The sequence below is a fragment of the Macrosteles quadrilineatus genome, unplaced genomic scaffold, assembly GCF_028750875.1.
Source record: "Macrosteles quadrilineatus isolate MER2022 unplaced genomic scaffold, UCM_ALF_1.0 Scaffold_6__1_contigs__length_79288215, whole genome shotgun sequence".
NCBI lineage: Eukaryota > Metazoa > Arthropoda > Insecta > Hemiptera > Cicadellidae > Macrosteles > Macrosteles quadrilineatus.
This window is the reverse complement of record NW_026542599.1, coordinates 21480786-21504393: the sequence shown is the minus strand read 5'-3', so window position 1 is coordinate 21504393 and position 23608 is coordinate 21480786. Positions and strand designations below refer to the sequence as shown.

Sequence of the window (23608 nt, the reverse complement as noted above, 5' to 3'; positions counted from 1 at the left end):
CTCGTCCTCTTTGTTCTTCTTTAAAATGTAGCGCACCACATTTCTGACATTTTAATGCCATCTCGCCAAGTGAATGCTGCTGAATTCTTGAATTTGTCAGTGTAATTTTGTAAGTACACGTTGCCACTAACTGTTCCAGCTCCTTACGTTTTGCATTGCTTGCCCTATGTTGACTCACCGTGTCCGACTGACAATATTTCTTTGTCGTCGGGTCCTTGACATGTTTCAACGAAAATATAATGTAAAACTTTTCTCCCGTCGTGTCCTATAGGTAACATTTCTTTGCCGGGTTTCTAATTATTTTTAAAAAACATGCAAACTGTTTACATTTCAAAACCAAACAAAACAGCTGGAATTTAATTTTTGTTTAAACTAATGTATTGACATCTGTTTCAGAATATAATAACATTAAAATCAATCACAATGTTATCCTTATGGAAGGAACTTTGAGGGCAGCCCACGCCCTTAAAAAGGCATATTTCGAAAATCTAAAGCCAGTTTGCACATCTAAACACCAAGACGAACATTTTGGTATATAATATGTGGGGTTAAACCTTAAATAAAAAAAAGCCTTATTGTTCACAAAGTTTCATGTCGCGTATTAAATATATAGATCACGGGTACCTCAATGTAATTACCATTAATACAAATTTAACTTTAGTCATAAGAAAACATTTTTTTGCAAAACTAATTTGGCTCAGTATAATGCAAATTGCTACTATTAATGTAATTTGTTTACAAAACAGGCGAACGAAGCCCACATTTCGTTGCGATTATATTATATAAATTAGGGGTGTGTGACTAGTAACAATTTAAGCTGAGTAGGGTAAGTAAAACACGTGAATTTCGAACTTATTTTAAAAATCTCGAAACGAAACACTCACTCAAAAATACTTGTCTCCAAAATTACTTACTTGCACACCTCTTAAAAATTTACAGGAGCTCTAAGCTACGGACCAAATACTTTTGATCGCTTTAAATTTGTATAACATATCATTTACATTCTTAACTAACTGTCTATAAGAACTTAATTCCCATGTGTGGCAAATAACAATACCACAATGAAAAGTATTTCAAAACCCACTTTCTTAATAAGGCCACACCGTATTCTACAGGGAATTTAATTCAACTCATGGAATCCTAGGATAGGAATGTAATCAAACTCGTTTTATGAAAGCTTCAACTTGAGGTTTAACATTATTAGATTCAAAATGTCGACTGTATGAAAAAAACTATTTAATTTGGTATAGATAATGGTTGGAAACCTTTTGTGAATGTTTGCCCAACCTAATAAATGTTTACCATAATATGAATATGCTAACAAAAACAGAACAAGGCATTTGATTGATAAAATAATAATTCATTATTGATTTTAAGAGCGAAACATTTTTACCATTTTTAAAATTTTTACTTATCTTAAAATGATGTTTTTTTTTAATGTTATGAACAATCCAATTACTTTTGAAAAGAAATAAAATAATGTTAAACACATTAATTTTTTCAGTTTGCCCATTTAAATCTTCCTATTTTAATGTTTTAATTCGCAAACATTGTTAAAATAAATCGGTTAACAGAAAACCCCGAAAGATTCATTCTAAATTGTTATATTGAAATACAAATATGACATATATAGAAAATATTTTGCAAAAACTTTGCTTACATTTTTGAGTTAGTTATAACTCTATATGAATACAGCTGTAAATCATCAATCTTCGTAAGAGAGTGTAAATTTCAATTAAACATTATAATTTAGTTTATTGATGTTATGAAATTTGATAACATATTAAAATATGACATCGCCCTGACCAACATTTAAATAAACCAATATTCAAATAAAAATATTCAAACAACATTTAACATAACACTATCTTACAAGATATTACTTTATTAAGATTTTAATAAGTGATGAATTAACAAATTTTTTAAACTTCTTATATCATTTGTCAAAATTAATAGTTTTGATTATCTATAACGATTTCGTCTAATACACCAAAGGTTAATAAAGTAGCTTTGGTATAAGAAAGACTTTGCATTAAGTGTTCAATACAAAGGCAAAGTACTAAGTGCTACTGTATCCATTGAAATCAATGTCAGAATCTGTTATAACTGTTGAAGCTGCTTTGTAGACATGCATTAATTAAGGTTGTGACCAATAGTGCAAAGTTAGGCTGTGGAGTAGGAAGTCCTAACTGTTGTATTGTCATGTCTACAGTTTTAATAGAGTTATAGACAACTAAAAGCCTGATGACAGGAAATACAGTGTGCTGTCATTGGAACATTTTAAAACAAGTATATACTACTGCGAATATTAATATAAGTTCTCTTGAGGTTTGATAAACATTGCATTTATTCTGGAAGTTCCATAATGATGCAATATTATTGATGTAAATTTCTGTCTTTTTAAATGAGTTATTTAATGAACAATTGTTTTAACTCCAGTTGAACACATAGAAACCTTGGCTGAGCCACATATACAAGGAACGCCATTTTGATTCTTGTCATTCGCCTATTGGGTCTGATTGGGGTGTCTAATCGAAATCAATCACAATTTACCATATTTTCTAAGTATTTACCGACTTGTAGACAGTATAAGTGTACATATTTTATTACAAGTGTTATTTGACGTATTTTTGTTCCTTCTCATCTTTTAGATCCTTTCATCTTTAGATCTTTTATTACTATTTTTATCCAGCCTCAAAAATCACATTGCAGATTATTATTTTAAGATTTATTTTAACGAGGGAAACCAATATAAAAGTCCAAAAAAAAACCAGTTTAAAAGTCTTACCTCACCATAGTTTAACCATAATTTTAAGAAAAATTTTCTTATTCATTTTCTTCAATTTGACTTAAGATGTAGGTTGAAAACTTAATGGTTTATTCTTATCATTCGGTTTGATACCGTGTACCAATTGATAAATTTACGCATGTAGTTTAAATGCAGATTTTAATCTACTATTCTATAAAGGGTACTCACTGGGATTTAAGCTCCAGACTTCGACGCGTAAGAGATTTTCTAAATATTTACAGTGCGAGACTGTCTCACTTTTTTATTTGTTACCTCGGTTACAGTTGGTTTCCCAGAAGTCTTCCGTTTTTTTACTAACCCCGTTTCTACGAACAGTTTACTCCTACGTCTGTTGTTATTTTTATGAGGAGTTTGGTGAGTGCACCAATACTGTTCAAAAACAGTTGGACAATGATTATTTTTTAAAGTATAAATTTGGTTTTGTTTATTCTAATGAGTTGCTATAGTTACCTAACAGTTCATTACTGATTTTTGTACATTACACATTCATGTTTTTTTATTCCAATTAAATTTATTTTCATTCACTTTCTTAAATTATTTAATCAAACAAGTTACAAACATAGTTAAAGAAGAATATACTTCTTCAAGGAGCATAAACGGTTAACATCTTGTGAAAGTCATTTGCACAAAAATGACTGACTTTGATTCAACTAACAATTTTGGATCAAAATTACATTTTTAAAGTAAGTGACAACAATGAATCAGAAGTTTTTTTACAGTGTATAAAAATACTTGAACCAAAGGATTCTGTGACCACACCGACTATTAGAGTCAAAGGTGATACCAACCTTAATTTTCTACCTCACCAGGCCATTTTTGTAAGAAGATTAAAAACTGCACCATTTATTTAGGAAACAATCCACAAACAAATTCTCTCACCATGAGTAATACAAAACCAAATAATAGTTTATTTATTATATATATGACAAGTTTAAAATAAATTTTGAATGGAAATCTAACCATGCAAATGGAAATTTGCTTAGTCTGCAGGTTTGCTGCGGCAAGGGTATCTAACTATATAAAAAACCAATACCGTGTTCCAACTTGCTGCTTATACAAACTTGTCGTAGTTGGAAGGTGGCGGTGCGGTGTCGTGGTTACAAACCCCAACACGTTTCCTAGAAGTCTGTTGAGTTGGACGTGCATTTTACACGTCTGCTTGCATTCCTCCCCCGGACTTTCTTTGTTAGACCAATGTTTAGTTGAAACCAATCATTTTTGCGTTCATAGGCTATTATTTTTTTGTACTGAGTATTGTTAAAAATTCCTTATACATTTTCATCCGTCATTCATCGTTAACGGAAAAGCCAATATATAAAGGAAGATTAAATGTCCAATAGCAACTTGTAGAAAGTAGGCCTAACATTATATACAAAAAGTTTATTTTTAGCAAATATCTGAAAAGCATGTTTAAAACGGTTACGGCCAAAAGCTGAATTGATTTTCTTTCATTGCTTGCATTACAAAATTAACATTACAAAGTGAATAACTCGATAAAAAAACTTAGTCTAAAAAGGAGAGACAATTAATCAAGGGTAGCACACTCAAACAACTAAACATGATCAATATTATAGTAACATGACTCAAACTTTGTAATATGATTACAGCTAAGTTTCTGCAGTGAAAAGTAGTACTGTAATCAGAAAAGTCGAGTGATATTTTTGATTAAACTGATTTATGTAGAAAATAAAAAATTTTCAGATATGTTTTTGTTTTGCAGATCTTATTTTATTTCGAGAATTTCCTCCTTTAGATTGGTATCTAGGAGGTTACATTCTAAATATTGATTTTAAATTACGTAAGTATTTATTAGCGTCGCAAGTAGCAAATTCTTTAATACCAGGCTTAAATTATGTCAAAATAGCTATGCCTAATAAAAAATATATAACTTTTCACTTCTAGATTTATTGTTTGAGTATATCAGGAATGGATTTAAATGTCAATCATGTAAAGAACGTAAACCAGATACATCAGACATTTTCTGTTGAAGAAATTTGAAATAAGAGTTTCGTGGCGTATGCTAGATTTTGTAAAGACTTATAAACATAATAATTGAGGAACTAAACTTTATTGTTATATCTCATTGTTTCTTACCTTCGTGTTACAGATGTGTATTCTTTTGTACAAGCCTACACAGTGATGTTGCGTCTCGATTGAGTGAACTCTTCTTCTGTGCCTTCCAAGAGGCCTGAAACAAGAAAAAAACACATTTTAATTAACAAAATTATATTATCTCTACATTTAACAAAAGCAGTTGCTTTACACCTTTCCTCCACCCGGCCCTTTGTTTGCCTCACCAAGGTAATTTTTTCCAATGTTTATCAAGCATCACGGAAATACCTACCTTAGTCAGACATATCTTCTAGCTTAAATGATAGTTTGATGATTAGCATAGTGTTATAAAATTCCTATAGTTTCGAAAACTGAATCCTTTTCCAAAGAAGGGAGTTTCCCTTGTGCTTTATGCACTGTCAGGATAAACTTCTTGACAAAACTAACTTACAGCTTTTTTACTCATAATGGAACTACCAAATTAATTTATAACTAACGTGGTTACTAGTAATGTAAACATTTTGGAGTTTGAACCGTGGAACGAAAAATTACGTTTCTTTAAATAAGGTAATTAAAAAAAATCGGAGCGTAGCTTTTAAAACAAAACAAGTAGTTGTTAATTGCAACCCAGTCTAGATATATACCTTTCACGTGACCGTTAATTATTTTGTTCTAAAAAATACATAATCTGTGTAGCTCTAAAAGTACATTAAACGTTGTTTATGGTTTACAATAAAATATGTAATGGAATTCTACACAGAAGAGAGAAAAACAAACAACAAAGCAATCGCAACAAATCATATTATAGAAGATCATTTACAAGTTATAACGACTTTTATATACGGGTCACTTACTTTTATATACTCGACACTTTAAACATTATATTTTCCAACCCGTTCCTCGGTAGCCAGTAACAAAACTATATTTTACAACGCGAGGCAGCTTTCACCTCACAAATCAGAAATATGATTCATATACGCTCCTTTGAAAATTGTTGGCGGAAAATACATAAGATCAGGTTCCATAAAAAAACTTCCCGCGAAAACCAAATTCTATTTTTCCCTGTGGTTGCAAACATATTTTTATTTTAACAGTTTTATATCTTTTACTTCCCCCAATCCTAGTAGATAAGAAAATTGTCGTCTTCGTATAATATTTCGAGTTTGGCTTTTTGTAGAACTCGGGATTGGGTTAAAAAATTTGTTTTTAGTAAAAATATCCATTTTGGTTTCTTTTAAACCCAAAAAGTTTAATCTATGGTCTCCAAGAGTTTTTTTTTTCATTCCTTGGAAAGTTTGATTTTTACTGTATAACCGCATAAATTAACGGAACGATTCGGCTTTCACTAAAATGGTCGAACGATTTATATAAAAATTACTACGCTATGGTTTTTGATTATAAATAAAACGATACAATCTCCAAGGCTGTAATTATTACGGTTCCAAAGTAACCGCAACATTTGTGAGTTTACCTACAAAATACAAAATACACAGTTACTCCAATTGTTTGCTCATGAGTTTATGAATATATGATTAAGATTGCTGATACCGTTCATGCATATTAAGTTCAAAGAATTTATTTTTAACATTAAACTAAGGATGATTATACTTCATGTTTTAAAATTCAATACATCTCATAAACAAGTATTAGCAATTGACAAAGCCCAACACTTTTAGTAGACGATGTACTGAAAATTCCTTTATAAGGTTCGGTTGTTCTAGTAACACCGCTTATTCTATTCTGGTAGTTATAGCAAATTTATTGCAGAAACATTATGGATAAAGTTATACGATATTTTATGAATATTATGTTTTAACTAATTACAGAAGATCTGACAGTAATAATGTTTATGGGTTGTGCACTAATACTTAAAGTAAAACAACTATTGAATGTTTGGTATAGTGTTATGCCGAGAGATAGTTCTGCCCGAGGTTCTACGATTGACTAGCGATTGAGATAATTGAGCAAATAAGACCAAGAGGATCCTTTGATGATCTAGATTGGTATTGGCTTGGTAATCGTCTACCTTTGTAATTGGTCTGGATTTTAAAGCGTTTTACTTTCATTGAGCCTGCTTTTAAACTAATTGATCTCTATGGTGTTGTATTTTTACTATTTAAATGAAATTTATGGTTTTTAACGCATTATTTTTAAACTATTTATGCTGAGTGAAACGTTTACTCAGAAGTTTTGATGGTTCTTAACTACTAATTTTCAAAATATTTCATTATATTAGGATTTTGGGACAATGCTTTGTGATTTATTAATGAAAAAAATACACGAAATTTATGGATTCAAAAACTAATGTTATAAGACTACAAACATTTTGAACCAGTTGGTAGCCATGTATAAAACATAGATATTAAATAAAACAATAACAATACATAAACCAACGAAACAATAGTAACAGATAGGTTTCGTTTCATAAGCTTAAATGAGATCCATCAAACTGTCCCTAAATTTAGGACAGCCAAACGACGGCGTTTAAGCAAGCTTTAAAAATGAAATCTTTCTCAATCCTTGAGGTCAACTTTAAAATCCTTGGCGATAAATTACTATTCGAAACTACTTATATTACGGGTTACTTACTTTAATATAATTAACACTTCAAACATGATATTAGAGTCAAGACATTAGTATTAGAAACAAGGAACTACAACAACAATTGCCTTCTTCACAAACTAAAAAAATTAAAACTTACACAGCAATACTAAAGAGGTATTTCAGTGAAATTTAAAGAAACACAATTGAAACTGTGATCCAACGCAAATACAAGAACGCAGACTTCATGGATATCATTGTAAAACAATAACGCAGCTTCAATAGTGAATTTTTCGGTTTATTCCCGAGCAATAAAATATCGTAACATGCCACTAAAACAATTAGCTAGTGAGTGACACGAGAAATTGAATGTTTATCATTTGTATATCAAATCGAAACATATTTGTTTTGATATCACCACAAACGTCGTAGACAATACAATCAAGCACAAATGAAACCAAACAATTTCGCTAGGATGACGGTATACACGAAAAATACACAGCAATGTTGAATATTATTTTCTTTGTATTGTATTTAACTATGTTTATAAAATAGGGTATTCATATTGTCGTACCGTATAACAAATCACTATATATAATATTTCTTTGAATTCATCCGATTCAATAAATATTATTAACTTTACGTAACGTATAAAGCAATTCAACATAAATTATATTTGAACAAGGGCTTTCATCGAACATTGGAAGTATTGGAAGGAATATATAAAATATTGGAGACAGCACTATTGATCCTGAATTTATTGCTACAGGCGGCTTTGATTTCATTAGTTCCCGGACCGAACTCTTTGTTGGTTTCGTCTAACAAAACCTTGACTTTAGATATTGAAATTAAATTTTCAAAGAATACCTTTTAATAAAGGTTGGCAAGCTGGCGTAAAACCCTTTTGTCTACATAAAGATATTGGGTACCATTCAAAGTGTAGACATTGTCTACTCTCTTATGACAACTAACCTACAAACTATTCACTAGTAGTTTTATTGTAAAAAAAACATAAGATTCCTTTTGTAATAAAATGTTGTCTATGGTAAATTAGTTTGATTGAATCTCTCTATTGACCAACGGAAACACAAAAGTGTTTAGTTATTTTATATACGTGTACAAGAATATTCTTAATATTTCAATTTATAATGCCTATAATTTATAATTATAAATAAAAACATTTAAATGTATTCCAAGATAAAATTATACTCTACATTTTATCAAACAACTGGTAATTTGCAAGTAGTTAGGAAGTAACAAATCAATCCAAGCAGAGTTAACTAACTTTACCTGTCAAGCTACTTCTTATCTTGGTTAGGAATAATGTTAACATCGGTAAATCCTGTGTCACTTGATTATGGATCAATCAAGGTCATTCGTATCTGTTTCGACATTGTGACACAATATGTTTAACAATTAACGTGAGTTTTTATGAGGAAAAGTATTTGAGTTGATACTCTAAAAATTATAAGAGTTCCAAAAATGGTTAAAATTGGAAGCTGCTTGTAATTGTGATGCCTGTAAAATGACATGCTCTTCGATAGTTTCGAAATTTTTCTTTTGATTATTTTTTTAAAATTGGAAGGTTTTTGTGATATAATTGTAATATAGTATATCAAATGACAGCTTAGGTCATAAGATTATCATAATTTAGTTTCCACCAAAATATTTGTTTTAACACAAGTTTCAAAATTATGTTAATATGACATGTTTGTATATCACAATTATTGTGAGAAGACACTTAACGAGATTTAACCTGTATAGGCTACATCCGGTAGCACCGAAAAACTCAAACCATGTCAGTAATTTCTTCCACATTTTACTTTTTCTTTAAATGAATAATAACAACGACTTTTCATTAAATATAACATTTTCCTAAAATATGCGTGTTATACAGCGTAAACAATATATTTTCAGTTATTTTCATAAAAACAAACATTAGAATCAAGAAAAAGGTTTACCTATGAATTCCCTATAAAAAAAAAACACTAACGATATCAAAACACGTTACGGTTACGGTACGTATAAATAATATCTCTAAATCCACTTGTCTAAAAATCTTTCTCAGATTTGTCAGTTAATTAAGTTTGTAAACTGAGAGTGACGTTGCTTACCTTCTCACATTGTTTGATATCAGGTTAATTAAATTTATATTTAACCCTAAGCACTCCTACGACTCACATTTAACATTTAGAATAAATAAAGGCAAGTTTATTACCTTCAATACTATAGCTGCAGTTCTTCGAAATGTGTATTTTTATATCTCAGGCGTCTAGTTTATCGCATAAGGTTTGTAATTTTGAGAAAATGTAGGCATTGTTTTAACGTAATAACTGAAGAAATATGCATGCATATGACGGGGGGTTATATTTAGAAAAATACGAAAAATTAAACTTGAACTAAAACCTTCTATCAAAATTCATAAAAGAGACAGAAAGAATGATCATCACTCATGAGATAGAATGAGTGAAGTTTAAGGTAAAAAACCGACATATTATTGCAGGGATGGTTAGAATTCTTGCATTGAAGTATTTTTCTCTATTTATTGCACTTTATTTCTTGTTTATACAATATATGAATCTCAATCGTTTGAGTTTCACCGGTGTGAATATATAAACAATTTTTAAACCTTACATATAAATGAATATTTTGGAGGTCATCCAAAAACAAGGTTAGGACCAGTATTTACATTGTACCAGTTTATACTTATATTTAGATAACTCCTGTTTGCTACCGAGATAGGAATATTGTTAAGACTAGTGCTTTTAAGTCTTTTCCACTTTATTTTTGGACAGTAAATAACGTTCTGAAGATGTAAATAGCTGGTTCAACATTTAATGATCGTATAATTTTGATAAATTCATTACCTTAAACTATAATATTATACCAAGCTATTAAAGGAGCGTCTCTGTTGTAGCAGTGAACGTACTTTTAGCCAACGTTAAAACTAAAATTATTTTGTTGAATAGAAAACTTCTTTGTTTTAAATTTTGTTTGTGAATAAGGAACTTTCTCAATATAATGCGACACTTGTTTTATAATTGACAAATACGTTATGAATAAACAATACTTGGTTGGCAACATATGTTTGACATCACACAAGTAACTAAAACTATCGGAAAAGAAAACGAGGAAAGTCTTTGTGAAAAATGGGTACATCAGCTGATTGTATCGCTTCTTAGGCTTTATCGCTTTATTTGTCAAACACTTAACTACTTACAAGTATTTGTGTTTAGAAGACGAAAAATAACGTATAAATCAGTTAGTTTACGTAGCAGCATATTTGATTTCAAAATAAATTAGTTACTCTTTTAGCAGTATCAAAAATAACAATAACCCCATTGCAACTTGTAGACCAATATGGTTAGGTGAAAAACTTAATTTAATATAATCACCAGCTATAATAATGTACAATATCCATCACCTATAAAAATGTACGATGTACACCAGCTATAAGGAAAGTACAATGTCTGTTAAAGTCTTTCCAGTACTAGGTCAAAACATACAACAAGGTTTGTTGTTGTTGATAGTGATTGTTAAGTCTTGGTACCAACAGCTACGGCTATTGTATAGAGACTTTAACTACTGCAAGTTCAGCAATTAGTTGGCCACCAGGAAGATGCAGAAACTTGTAAATTGGTAAAGCAGTATTAAAAAAATTATAATTTAACATCTTTGATATTTTATTGCAAATCTCCAGGTATGAAAAGAGCAAGAGGTAGGAAGACCAGCAAAGGAAATAAACGTGGTAAAAGATTTAGCGCAGTTTGATATTTGATTAGCGACCTGGTACTAAAATTTTACATTTAGAATAAATAAATACAAGATTATTACCTGAAATACCATAGCTGCGATTCATCGAAATGAGTATTTTTATCTCAGGCTCCTAGTTTATCCCATAGGGTTTGTACGTTACATAAGGACTCTTATCTGTTTTGTATCATATAACTGACTATTAGTTTGATATTTAAAATTAGAAATCTCGAGATACCAACTTGCATCAGAGCCCGTTGTGGTTAAATATGATTATTCAATGCAAATTGTATGTATGAATGAATGAAAATGATTTATTTAAATCTGTTTAAATAAATCATTTTCATTCATTCATACATATTTAGGAGGGTTATATACAAAATTATATTTAGGCAAGGGTTTTTAGCAAACATTATTGAAATTTTTGAAGGGTTAAAATATTGGAGAGAGCCCTATTGCTCGTGAATTTATTGCTACAGAAAGCTTTAATTTCATTATTCATCTGGCCTAAACTCGTTTTAGATTTACTAAAAAAAACATTAACCATTAATAATTAAAATTAATTTTTTCAAGATGATATTTTAGACTGTTATTAAATCAACGATGATGCCTCTAATCTTCAACAATACCATATGATATGGTGGTTGAGTGTTAACAATAAAATTATTATGTAGCACTGTTAATGCATATTATTCATGTTTTAGATAGAATCCTTATTCAGTGCTTTAATATTTATTCATAGAACACAACGAAGTAACGATTGGCAGTTATGAACAAGACTAAACATAAAGAAAAAGTCCATAATTTAATTTTTACAAGTCATGACTGCCCTGAACTGATACACATAAAAAATTGATAGGACTATATTTTTGCCAGACAAAGCAAAATAATTGACATGACGATCTATTTAATTAAATGCAATGCAAATTACTTCGACGTTTGTATGAATTCTCTGACAGTATAGCTGTATGCATATTACATTACTTGTTGTATTTTATAGCGATTCAAAGAGGAAATTTCTATATTTTTTTATTCGGTGCACCTTTCACAAAACAACTTCAGCTTTTAAAGAAAAATGTTTTACATAAAGAAAATACAATTCGAAATGGGTGTTTTTAGCCAATATGTGGCTTTCAAGTTGAAAACAGGCAAGCATTCGGTTTATATGTCGATGGGATCGGGAATAATTTCTGTCTCTAGAGGACTATTGAAAATAACAATGCAAACTAAGTTAAAAAGAAATATTATAACTTCAAATAAATATTTTTTTATACGTCGTTGGGTCATTAAATAAAATGACATAAATTGAATAAGTTTTTACTTGAACTAGGTACTTTTGTATTTTGTTTTGTAATTTTTTACTAAAAATAAATCTCTGGTAATATATAGTTTTCTTAGTTCCTGCCAAATGCCATTGTAGTTGCTATTCCCTCAAGTTTTGGTGAATATTCTCTAAGGACAACTTTCTGCTGAATAGACGCTAACAAGCTGTATTATTTATCATGTTGGTAGGAAACTACAATGTATCCTCAACAATACTTCTTTTTATGTCAAAAATATTGTGGCAGACATTGCAAAAAAAAAAAAAACACATTTGTGTAATGAAATGTTATGGCCCTTATTATCTTATTCATTTTATGTTGTATCTTATAAATGGTTATTTATTGTACAATTTGGTTTGAATTGGACAGGTAGGGCGGTTGGAAAAGGGATACAGAGAAACACTCACAGCTATTAAATGTATGGATTTTATTTTCTGCAAAATAATACATGGGCCATTTTAATAAAGATAACAAAAAATACAATTTTCGGCAGTCACCCCAAAATCTTAGTGTGCAATAAAAAGCAAAGTCAAGAAAGTTTAGTTTCAAGAAAGCAAATCTGTAATAACTGTTCGAAGAAGGCTTCGTTTAGAATATGGCCGTAATTCTCCGTGTAACAATTCTATAAGGTTTTGTTCAAATGGTGGTACAGGTAGTTCGAAAGACTGGGAAGTGTCCAACATATAGTCTAAACTAAAAAATCCTTACTTTAAAAGAAATGTAACTCAAAATAAAAGTTTATATGATTTTTAGAGTATTTTTATAACTACTTTTCATAAATGCTGAAACACTTAAAATTGTTTGTTGCATTTACTGTAATAAACTATTTTAAATTTGCTACTTAATGAAACAATTCCAATGTTTCTAAGCTTTTTTTATTTATTTATTTTATCTTATAATGAGCACAATAATTTATGACCACCCTATATTATTAAAGTATATAAATTATCAACAGCACTTTATCAGATTCAGGCAGGCGAAAAACATTTTATTTAATGGGATACTTAAACCAATAGAAGTTCAAAGTTGACAATTATATTTAAAAATTGGATTTAAATACAGAAATTATGTAACTCTCTTCGGAAGAATAATCACTTGATTATTATATTTAATTATTTATTAAATTTAATGACTAACAATAAGTGTACAGGTTGTACGTGATCTATTACATTTTAGCTACACTTTAAAAGTAAATATATATGTTTGTAGAAACAGTATTAACCATTTAAATACTAAAACTAAAAATCATCTTATGCACATCACACTCTCATGTAAAACTCTTCGTTGGTTTTTCACCCTTTGTTTGAAACGTATAAAAAACACCAACGCCATAATGTTTTTGATCCTAAATATTAAACTCATGTTAATCAGATCCGTGTAACTCTTTTAACTGAAGTTTATCAGCTGAAATTATTTTTAAGTTTTATAAATTCATTAACCACAATAATGCACTATTCCCCGCAACATAAGCTGTAACAACGCTAATATGTTGCCGCTGTACAGTATAACACTGACATAAACATCGTATAGTTCCCGATAATATACTATCTCGTATTTTACAGGCCTGTACGAGCATCGGATATATCAGGTTTGACATTATCAGATATTATCAGCAACAAACAATGAAATGTCAACTGCCTAGAGGATCACAGTTGAATTTATCATGACATCATCATAATCATTTCTGATTGGTATTATGTGACAACTGAAATAATTAAATTTCCTTTTTATCTGATTTTGATACATTTTTCCTTAGTCAATAACTTACAATTATCTTATTCCAGTTCACATGTTACTAGAAACATGACATTATCAACCTTTTTTCACTTCTAAAACGTCTGGATCGAACGACGTTGAAATAACTCTGGCCAACATAGGTAATGTTTACAATTGAAGCTCTCTTATAAAAATAACCCTATATATACATTAATTTTATAAAATTTTTGACAGCACATACAATTGAAATGCAGGCATCATATAAAAGGAAAACAAAACATGTAACATTAAATCAAATATTCTATAAGCTAAAATATCATATTTTGGTCTGTCACATGCTTAGTTTGAAAAAAGTTCGAAACTAGTTAATTTTTATAAGGTATTTTGAATATAAAAACTCTTTTACTTAGGTAAAGTTTAAATAATTTATGTTCTTATTAATTTTTTAGTATCCATGTCATGTTCGAAAAAAGTTTGCCATTAATACACATAGAGAATAGTCAACTTACTAAGAATCAGGAGATTAGTAATTGGTAAGTATTAAGGATGTAACAAATCAATCCAAACAGATTTAACTAGTTTAAACTGGCTCGTCTCTTTTTATCTTGGTTAGATACTGTATTACATTACAGGGATATAATTGTAATAAACGACTGAGGCTATCACTTCATTATTGAATGCTCATTTGTTTTAGAGAATTATTCAGTAATATTTAACACCTTATAAATTTTACAAATGTAATAATTCATGTATCGATAAGAATTCCGTATAATGGCAGCTTCAGAATAGTTTCCTAAAAACTATTTGTATGTTCATTTAATTCACTAGCATAGTAAATTTTTTAACTCATTTCCTAACACAATAATTTAGTCATAGCTTAATTTTTTAAATAAAAGCATACAAACCACGCAATTATGTATAGTTATCGTTTTTATTCTGTGTAGATATAGAATCTAATAATTCTGGTCTATTTTTATTCGTTGTAGTCACATTTTTAAACATTTTTATTTGGCCAGCTTTAACAAAATGTACTTAGTTGTCAAGATCAATTTAGTTAGGTAAATTATAAAAAATTAATAAAGTGTACAGCAATGTTGATGTATTAAACAGCTGTATGATACAAGTTAGATTTCTCAGTTCTTTGTATGGGTTGAAAACTAGCACAAGTTTGTTTGTTTTCGTGTTGCTACTCAAGGTTCTATTGTTATACGGAACTGACCAAGCTCTTTGGGCTGTTTGAATAGCCGTTTCTGGAGTACTAAATCTAGTGTAATTTATTCTTTCAAAAGTCAGAGAACATCATGATTAGTTGGGAGTTTCCTCTAATTATAGTTTTTTTTCCGAACGTATGAGTGGTTTTCAATAGTAGGCTATATGTTAAATTGTAAATCTTAGTTCTGGCACATAAGCACATTAAGGCTAAACATCAGAATCAAAGTACTAAACATAAATCTAAGAGGGGTAAGTTTTTTTTGTGACTATTTAAATCACATCATAATTATCTAATAGTTGAATATTAATCTTCCCCATTATGGTACCAGTTGTAACATTCGTCACACAAATCTTCCTACAATTTAAACACTTGAATATCAAAGCGATAAAGCTGTTATCCTTACAAAAACGATTGAACATGTAGCTAGAACATGTTATGCTCCACTTATGGACGAACATATGACAATGTGCGGGATCCAGACTATTCTTTGCTTAAAATTAGCTGTTTCAAAATAAAATTAATTATTTTATTAAATTATTTTAAAAATACAAACCCATCTCTTTTAGCTACCTCACTCCTACACTTTATTTAAATACTAAATACACAAATCAAACTCAAATCATCCCTTAAATAACCTCTTGTAAAGAAAACTAAATTTTTGATTTCAGGACAGATTAAGTTCGATATGTTGGATGTTTGAAGTAATGCTTACTGTACAAATGTACTGGTGTAAACCACATTTAAAATATCCATTCGTTGTCCTGACGATGGAGCAGTTCATAACAGAAATGTTGGGATTCTCTAATGGCCTATATCTACACAAAATATTCCAAAAAACTAACATTCAATTTGAAATTGAATGAAGAATAAAATAAAACGTACAATAATTTTGGCTGGAAAATCATCAAATCCTTGACAATCATTATTTGATGGGTTTCTTCACTAACTTTGGACAAAAAAATCATGTTTTTTTGCGACAGAAATTCCACTGCTATAAAATATTAATCTGAATGGTAATATAAACAGACATAAATAATTAGGGTCCATTATGTATAAAATGGGTCATACAATTAGGGATATTATGCTACAGCCTTTAGTACCAAATTGTATTTTACTGGCTTATCTAACACAGCGTCTGTCAGCTTTGGCATTCGTCGAACATTATCTGCCTCACACAATGAAATGTCTATGACACATGGACTATCATAGCAACTAGAACACACGGTTTAGTATTATCATGGCATATTTGCCGATGTTGTTTCTATTATGCAGAAGTGATTTTGAGTGAAAAATACCAGCTTAGCGATGGTAATAAAATATGCAGAGGTATATTAAAATCGTTTCTGATGATCAAGTAAAATTTATTAATATTAATAATTTAAATTAAAAAATACATAAATGATAATAATCATGACACAATTGTTACGTTTTACCAATATGTAACATGTATAAGGGAATGGTTATACATGTTAATATGATAAATGGTAGGCCACCTTGAACAGCATATTTAAAACTGTGATGCGATTTTCCTTCTTTACTAGACACTGAATCTCTATAAAAAGTAAAAAAGTAATGTCAGTTATTGTACTAAAGAACATAATTAAACCCAATTTATCGATACTAGTTTTATTTTCTTGACTTTCATAAATAAGCTTAAAAACATAAAAATGGTATTGAACTTTTAATTTTCGCAATGTTTTTTTTTGCACCGTGCGAATGTAGATTTGTGTAACTAATATTAATTAAAAGCCATACTTCATAAAAGTAGACACAACATCCATCCAAAATACAAAATGTAAATGTCAGTATAAGGAAGAACACAAAAGCAATATAAGCTACGTAAACTCTATGGGAAATATAAATAATTCCTCTTATAAAAGCACTCCTCTAAATCTCTTTCTCAGTTTTGTCAGTTAATTAAGTTTGCAAACTGGCAGTGACGTTGCTTACCTTCTCACATTGTTTGATATCAGGTTAATTAAATTTATTTTCAATCCTAAGCTCTCGTACAACTCATATTTGTCGTTCAAAATAAATAAATAAATACATTATCATCCAGTATGACTATAAATCTTACTGAAAAATTATTCATTAGTTATTCATGTATATTTCTATAGATTATATTGGGTAAAAAATATCCGTTTTAATGTAAATATTATCGCATAAATCAACCATTAGACACAGGCTGTTAATGTAACTTTGAAAAGCTATGTGAAAAAATGAAATTAAAAATGCTGCTCGTAAAACCCATTAGACGCTCCGAGGAAGGGGAAAAAAGGAAAATATCCTCGATTGGCGAGGTGGAGGCAATAAGTGTTTAAGGCCAAATTGTGTTTAAGTCCTGGGAATAAGAATACAATATAATAGTATAGGTAGGTAAACAATAACTCAACAAAAGTTGCTACAAATGATTTAATGAACTACCACCAACGCTTTTACTGGAATAGTTATATATGAATTAGTGCTCAAAGTGGAACGTTACTGCACTCGAGACGAAAGTTTGTAGAGTGGAGCAAAGATATTTTACGCTCGTGTTATACACTATATTTTTACGTAAACGGAATTGTCTCACGAATTAATCAAAAAGAAGGTTTAGGTTTGTTATGTTTGTAGCACGCAACAACGGGTTTATAGGTTAGGTTATGTCGTCTCAATAATTAAATTAAATGACAATGACAAATAAACACTGAACCGGCTGATGGATTTAGCAGTGGTGGCAACTTATTTTCAAGTATACGCGTATTACGTGCCTTATACAAGCACGCTATTTTGTGTTGTTTAGTTTAAATACTGGAGTTCGGGAAAGTAAAATTTATTTTATTACAATGCTGCAAATTAGGATAAACCCAGTTACATTGTAGCATTAATATTTCTAGCATTAATAGTTCAGAAAATTCTTGATAAGCATGATAAAAAATAAATATGGTAAAAGTTCTTCTTGCTGAAGGAATTATAACAAATAGTGTCATCACTCACAACAATACAATAGATGACAATAATGATTAAATATCAATAAATAACGTACAAATAAATATCTATGAAAATATTATTGGCAACTATTTAAATATCTATAAAAAAATAACGAATTAAATAAATACAATAAACAACAAAGTCTGGACAGACTAATTAATTGAATAACGAAAATGAGTACGAAAAAGGGAATTGAGTGCAGGAGAGTAAGTAAAATGCAGGAATCGGATACTTTGCGGTCTATAATCAGGTAAAGAAAGTCTGATTTGTCAGGTGACTGTAGGAAAAAGTTATTTGTTACTCATTTACCCTCAAACAATAAACCAAAAACCAAAAACTTTCAGCAATTTTTAAATTAAATTGTTCGGGTAGCGAAATGTGAAGCATTAACTTCCAACCTAGCTTCAAGGTAAACCTAAATGTTATTGCAGAGATGGTTGGAATTCCTGCTTTGAAGTATTGTTATTATATTTATTGCAATTCGTTCCTTCTGCGTGGAGAATTTAATGCTCCAATAATGTTATTCGTCAGTTTATGTTAATATATGGTCATTATGAGTTTGTATGCATATAAAAGTAGTAGTACGTACATAAAATATGGGATGGGGAGCCAGCTGGCGTAGTGGTTAAGAGCGCGGGACTTAAGTCCGTGAGGTCTCGGGTTCGATCCCCACCAAGTCACCAATGGATTTTATCTAAGTGACAATGCCCCAACTTACTTAAGGTCTAGCCTGAAGTAATGTGAAAAACAATCCCAGGCTCTTGCCTCGCGTCCTAGGGGAAAAAATATATATAATATGGGATATGTATATATAATACATTACTAATGAGGTGCTGGACATGGCTTGTGTTGTCTTAGTATTTAAATAAATTCTATACATTGAAATACATTCCCCAAGTAACCTGACGTGTGACTTGTGGAAAATAAATATAATTACTCTACCACAAAAGTGCTTAAACAACCCTTCATATAATAACCTGAACTTTTTTTATGTGTTATTAGTTTGTATTAGGCGATAGATAAGTACTACATGTAATAATAACAATGTTTTGAGCTATAAAAGGCTTTACTAAAAACTATCGGAAAAGAAAGCGAGAGACGTTTTTGTGAAAAATGGATACATCAGCTGATTGTTTTGCTTATACGGCTTCATCGCTATATTTATCACCTCTTTAGGAGTATTTGTTTGGAAATAACAAAGTACGAAGTCAGCTGCTTAGAGATATCATGAGATGTAATAATACTAATGTAGTCTACAAACAGTTGTTATGGTAGTAAAAGAAATATTTTTCATTACAAAGATCACTATGGTTAAAGGTAAAACTAATTTTGATATTTCTCATTCTCTTAATACTAATGATTTTTGTTAAAGTTGTAAAACAAAAGAAAAATACATTTATCGGGTTTTTATTAAGCTATCTATTTTAATTACCTACTTGATTTCAATAGGTTAAGAAACACTTGGAAAATGTTTTCCTTACCAAGTTAGTTTAAACCAGACAATTGCTATTGTTGTTGGTAGCAATTGCTTAGTCTTACGACCAATAGCTACGGGTATTGTATGGGGGCTGCAAGTTTAGTAATTAAGCACTGCTCTGAGAAGATGGAGAAACTTGTTAATTGGTACGACAGAATTGTTCACATTCGGTATTATTTTACAATTTTCAGTTATGAGTCAAAGATGTATAAGGATGAAAAAACAAACCGAAGGGCAGGAGATTTCATGGTGTAGTAGCCTCTGGATGACTAATTGAAGCAAATTGTTTTGGATACTGGCTTCGTCAAGTGATCCTTGTTTTAGTAGTACAATACTATATATATATTGGACTACTTTAAGATACCATATCAGGTTACAAAAACATCTGGTAATCTATCCAATTTGGCTAGATCCGGCGACATTGAGAACACACATAACTCTTGACACATCAGTTTGTTTACAGTTTTAAGACCTGATTTTCATATTTTTGTAATTTTTTTCATGTTTATGCTATGTGTCATTTGTGTTTTGCACCTGATGATGTTCTCTTAAAGTAGTCCGAAACTATACTAGTGTATTAGTAAAAATATGGATCACTTGACAAAGCCAGGTACCCTAAACAATTTTGTAGGAGATTTGTTGCTTCAAAAGGTTGCGATTTGATTACCTAGTCCAAGCTCTTGGTCCAGTTTTCAGTTTTCATTTTATATATTTTGTTTTGGTATGAACTATTTAGTAAAAACTAGAAAATCAGAGAAACAAAAAATACCTTTCAATTATCCTATGGTAACTATAAATTCACTTAGAATTTGTAAATTTATGCTTAAGCACTAACTACAAACTACCAAATTGGAAAAAACAGTATGGAAACTTTTCAACATTTTCAAACTGCGTTTAAAAACTTCTATTGTGGTTGTTCAAGGAGTTATCTTAGTTTTTCATGCTTTTAATTACTTTAGAAATGACGCTTATACATTTCCGTTCAGTATTTTACAAGTATTGTTAATTGTTGAGTCTAAACTGTGTTAGGATTATAAAATTAACTTAAACGCTATAATATTATTAAATATATTAAAAACTAACTATTGTATTGTTCATATTATACTACTAACTAACTGTCTGTAATATTAACTGCTGACATGACCAGTTTAACTGATAGGGACATGTATGCTATAATTTACACGCCCTGAGATATCACTGTTGATTTACAACCTGCAGTCAAGAAGTTATGGGGTCATCAGACAAGTGACTTTTAGTGATAATTACTGAAACTTTTATTCAATAGTTAAAATTAGCACAAACGCCCGACCCAACAGCTAGTTGAAAATCTGCAAACACATTTTTCTGGGAATATTTAACATTACAAATGGTTCGCGCTACTTTCCTAAACTTTCTAAAAATAACAAACCTATCTAAAAATAACACAAATAAACTCTTGAACATATATTAGGAGGAAATTCTACTTTTGAATAGGAAAAACTCGTGTTACAGCATCCATGAGTTCTAGAGCCACAGGAACTGGGCTGTTGTAAACCCTGGTGTGTAAAGTAAGAAGATGTAAATAGAATTATTATTAAATACTGTTGTAAATACCTTAATCTTATCATTAGCTTAAAAACCAAGAACGAAAGCTGTATTATTTATGCTAATGCAATTTATGGTCAACTTAGCTCAATAAAATGATTTGATTTGTAAAGAAGACGCATTATATTTTCGTAACAAAGATATTAGGTCGGTAAGGTTGCGGTGTCATATGAGTATTGTGGACTCCATACTCAAGATTGACTAAGTCAATACTAAGTTAAACGTGCTGTAGTGGCTTTCAAGTTTATTCTACTAATGTGATAAGTCAGGTTACTCATAAGACGGTTCGCCTATTGGGTCTGATGATGATTGGAGTGTCCAATCAAAATCGATCACCACTTACACTCTTTTATGTATATTACCGTCTTCTGTCTTGTGAGTAACAGTATAAGCGTAAATATATGTTTTAAGTCTTATAAGTCGTTTCTTTTATTTCCTTTCGTAAATTTAATAACACGTACAATGCTGATCAAGAAGTTATTCACTATCCAAAGTAAAACTTTAAGAATAAAATAAAGCTAAATCCTCACGAGAAATCTCGTGTGCAGAAACAATCTGCTATTTTAAAAATTGATAAGAGTATTAGATTAAAAACAGTAAATAGCTTTGCTAAGGATTAGAAACGGACAGTCTCCCTACCAAACTCTTTAGTGATCATTTATGGGCTTTTATGAGAGTGTTTATTTGGATGTACTCTTGTCTTACCATACAATCATAAAGAGAAACTCACAAATGTAATATTGTGTCTGGAAATCAATTACCCTTAAAACTTACAGATTCAAACATGTACATTACAGATGTGTCCTTAAAACGAAACGTTCACTATGCTAACTGTGATCTTTCCAATGTCTTCTCGTACATTCTATATTTACCCTAGTATTTGGATATCCCGAGTTAACAGGTTCACTCGATTTTTAATTTAAACTTTTCCAGAGAATGTGAAACATGTAATACCAACTTAACTTCGAGGTACAAAGCACCTAGTTATTGCAGAGATGGTTGGCATTCCCACTTTGAAGTATTGTTATTATATTACTTGACCTTTAGACACACAAAGTTAGCCAAGTATTTAATATAATTTTATTTTCACGTTATTTTGTGTCTTTCAATGTCTTTGGGGATTTTTTTTACATTTTGAAAGGCAGCAAATTTAATGTAGGTCTTGTAACCATATAATGGTAATATTTATTTAGATAGCATTACTTTTTTGGAAGATGGAAATTAGTTTTTATTATAAATCAATAGCTATAACATTTCCTCATAGTAATAAAATTTCCTCCCTATAGTCAAAAACTTACCCTAAAAAAAGTATTTTCTCATATGAATACGATTACCTTACAAAAAAGTTGCATGGGCAATACAGGTAATCAAATGTAAAAGTACCAGTATTTTCTCACATAAATTTGGTTACCTTACAAAAAGGTTACATGGCAAATACAGGTAATCAAATGTAAACGTACCTATGAATTATTGGTGTATTGTTAGTACAACTATGCTGCACTAACAACACACATATTGTACTGGCTGCATGTCACTAACAAATACCTAAGTGATCAACCCTATGACACATGGCTTATTGTTAATCATCATTGCATGTGACGTATTTGTAGGTGTACAAGATTAAACATAACTTATAACAAGACTGTTATATAAACAATAACCTTTTATAGCTTTTCAGCAATTGCTAAAAAACTTATTTAGGGACCATACTGTACAAGAGTTATTGTTCGATTGTTTCATGTTGTCAAAATAAAAAGAAGGTATATTTCCAATGCAAAACTGAAAATCAACCCATCGTTTACTTTAAAATTAAATATTTTTTGTATAAAATTATTTGTATTTTTATAAATGAATCAAATGGCTCGTAGTAAACGAAATTATTTGTTGATATTAACTGTTTGAAATTTTATTTTATTGCGAACCCTTACACTGAACAAAGAGGCCAGTAGAGGCAAACGGAAATGATAAGCAAGCTCGTTTAATCCAATCATCAAAGGATATTCAGAGCCAGTATTATGATCAATTATCCTAAATGATAGGCAAATATTAGTAAAGGGCAAAGTTACCAAAATAAAAAACGCTCACAGGATACTTTTTCATAATGTTTTAGAGTAATAGACCTTCAATCTATAAGGTAAGAGCTTAAAAGAGGGTTTTAGAGCATATTCATG

General features: G+C 30.1%; 1 protein-coding gene across 1 annotated transcript in view; it reads right to left on the bottom strand.

Annotated features, from left to right (window-relative positions):
* LOC128996179 (thrombospondin type-1 domain-containing protein 4-like) overlaps nt 1-23608 on the bottom strand; it is a 521245-nt gene that overhangs the window by 224396 nt on the left and 273241 nt on the right. Inside the window, exon 4 of the mRNA XM_054421318.1 lies at nt 4904-4997. Within this exon, the coding sequence (XP_054277293.1) occupies nt 4904-4997 (94 nt within the window). The remainder of the gene's footprint in view (nt 1-4903; nt 4998-23608) is intronic.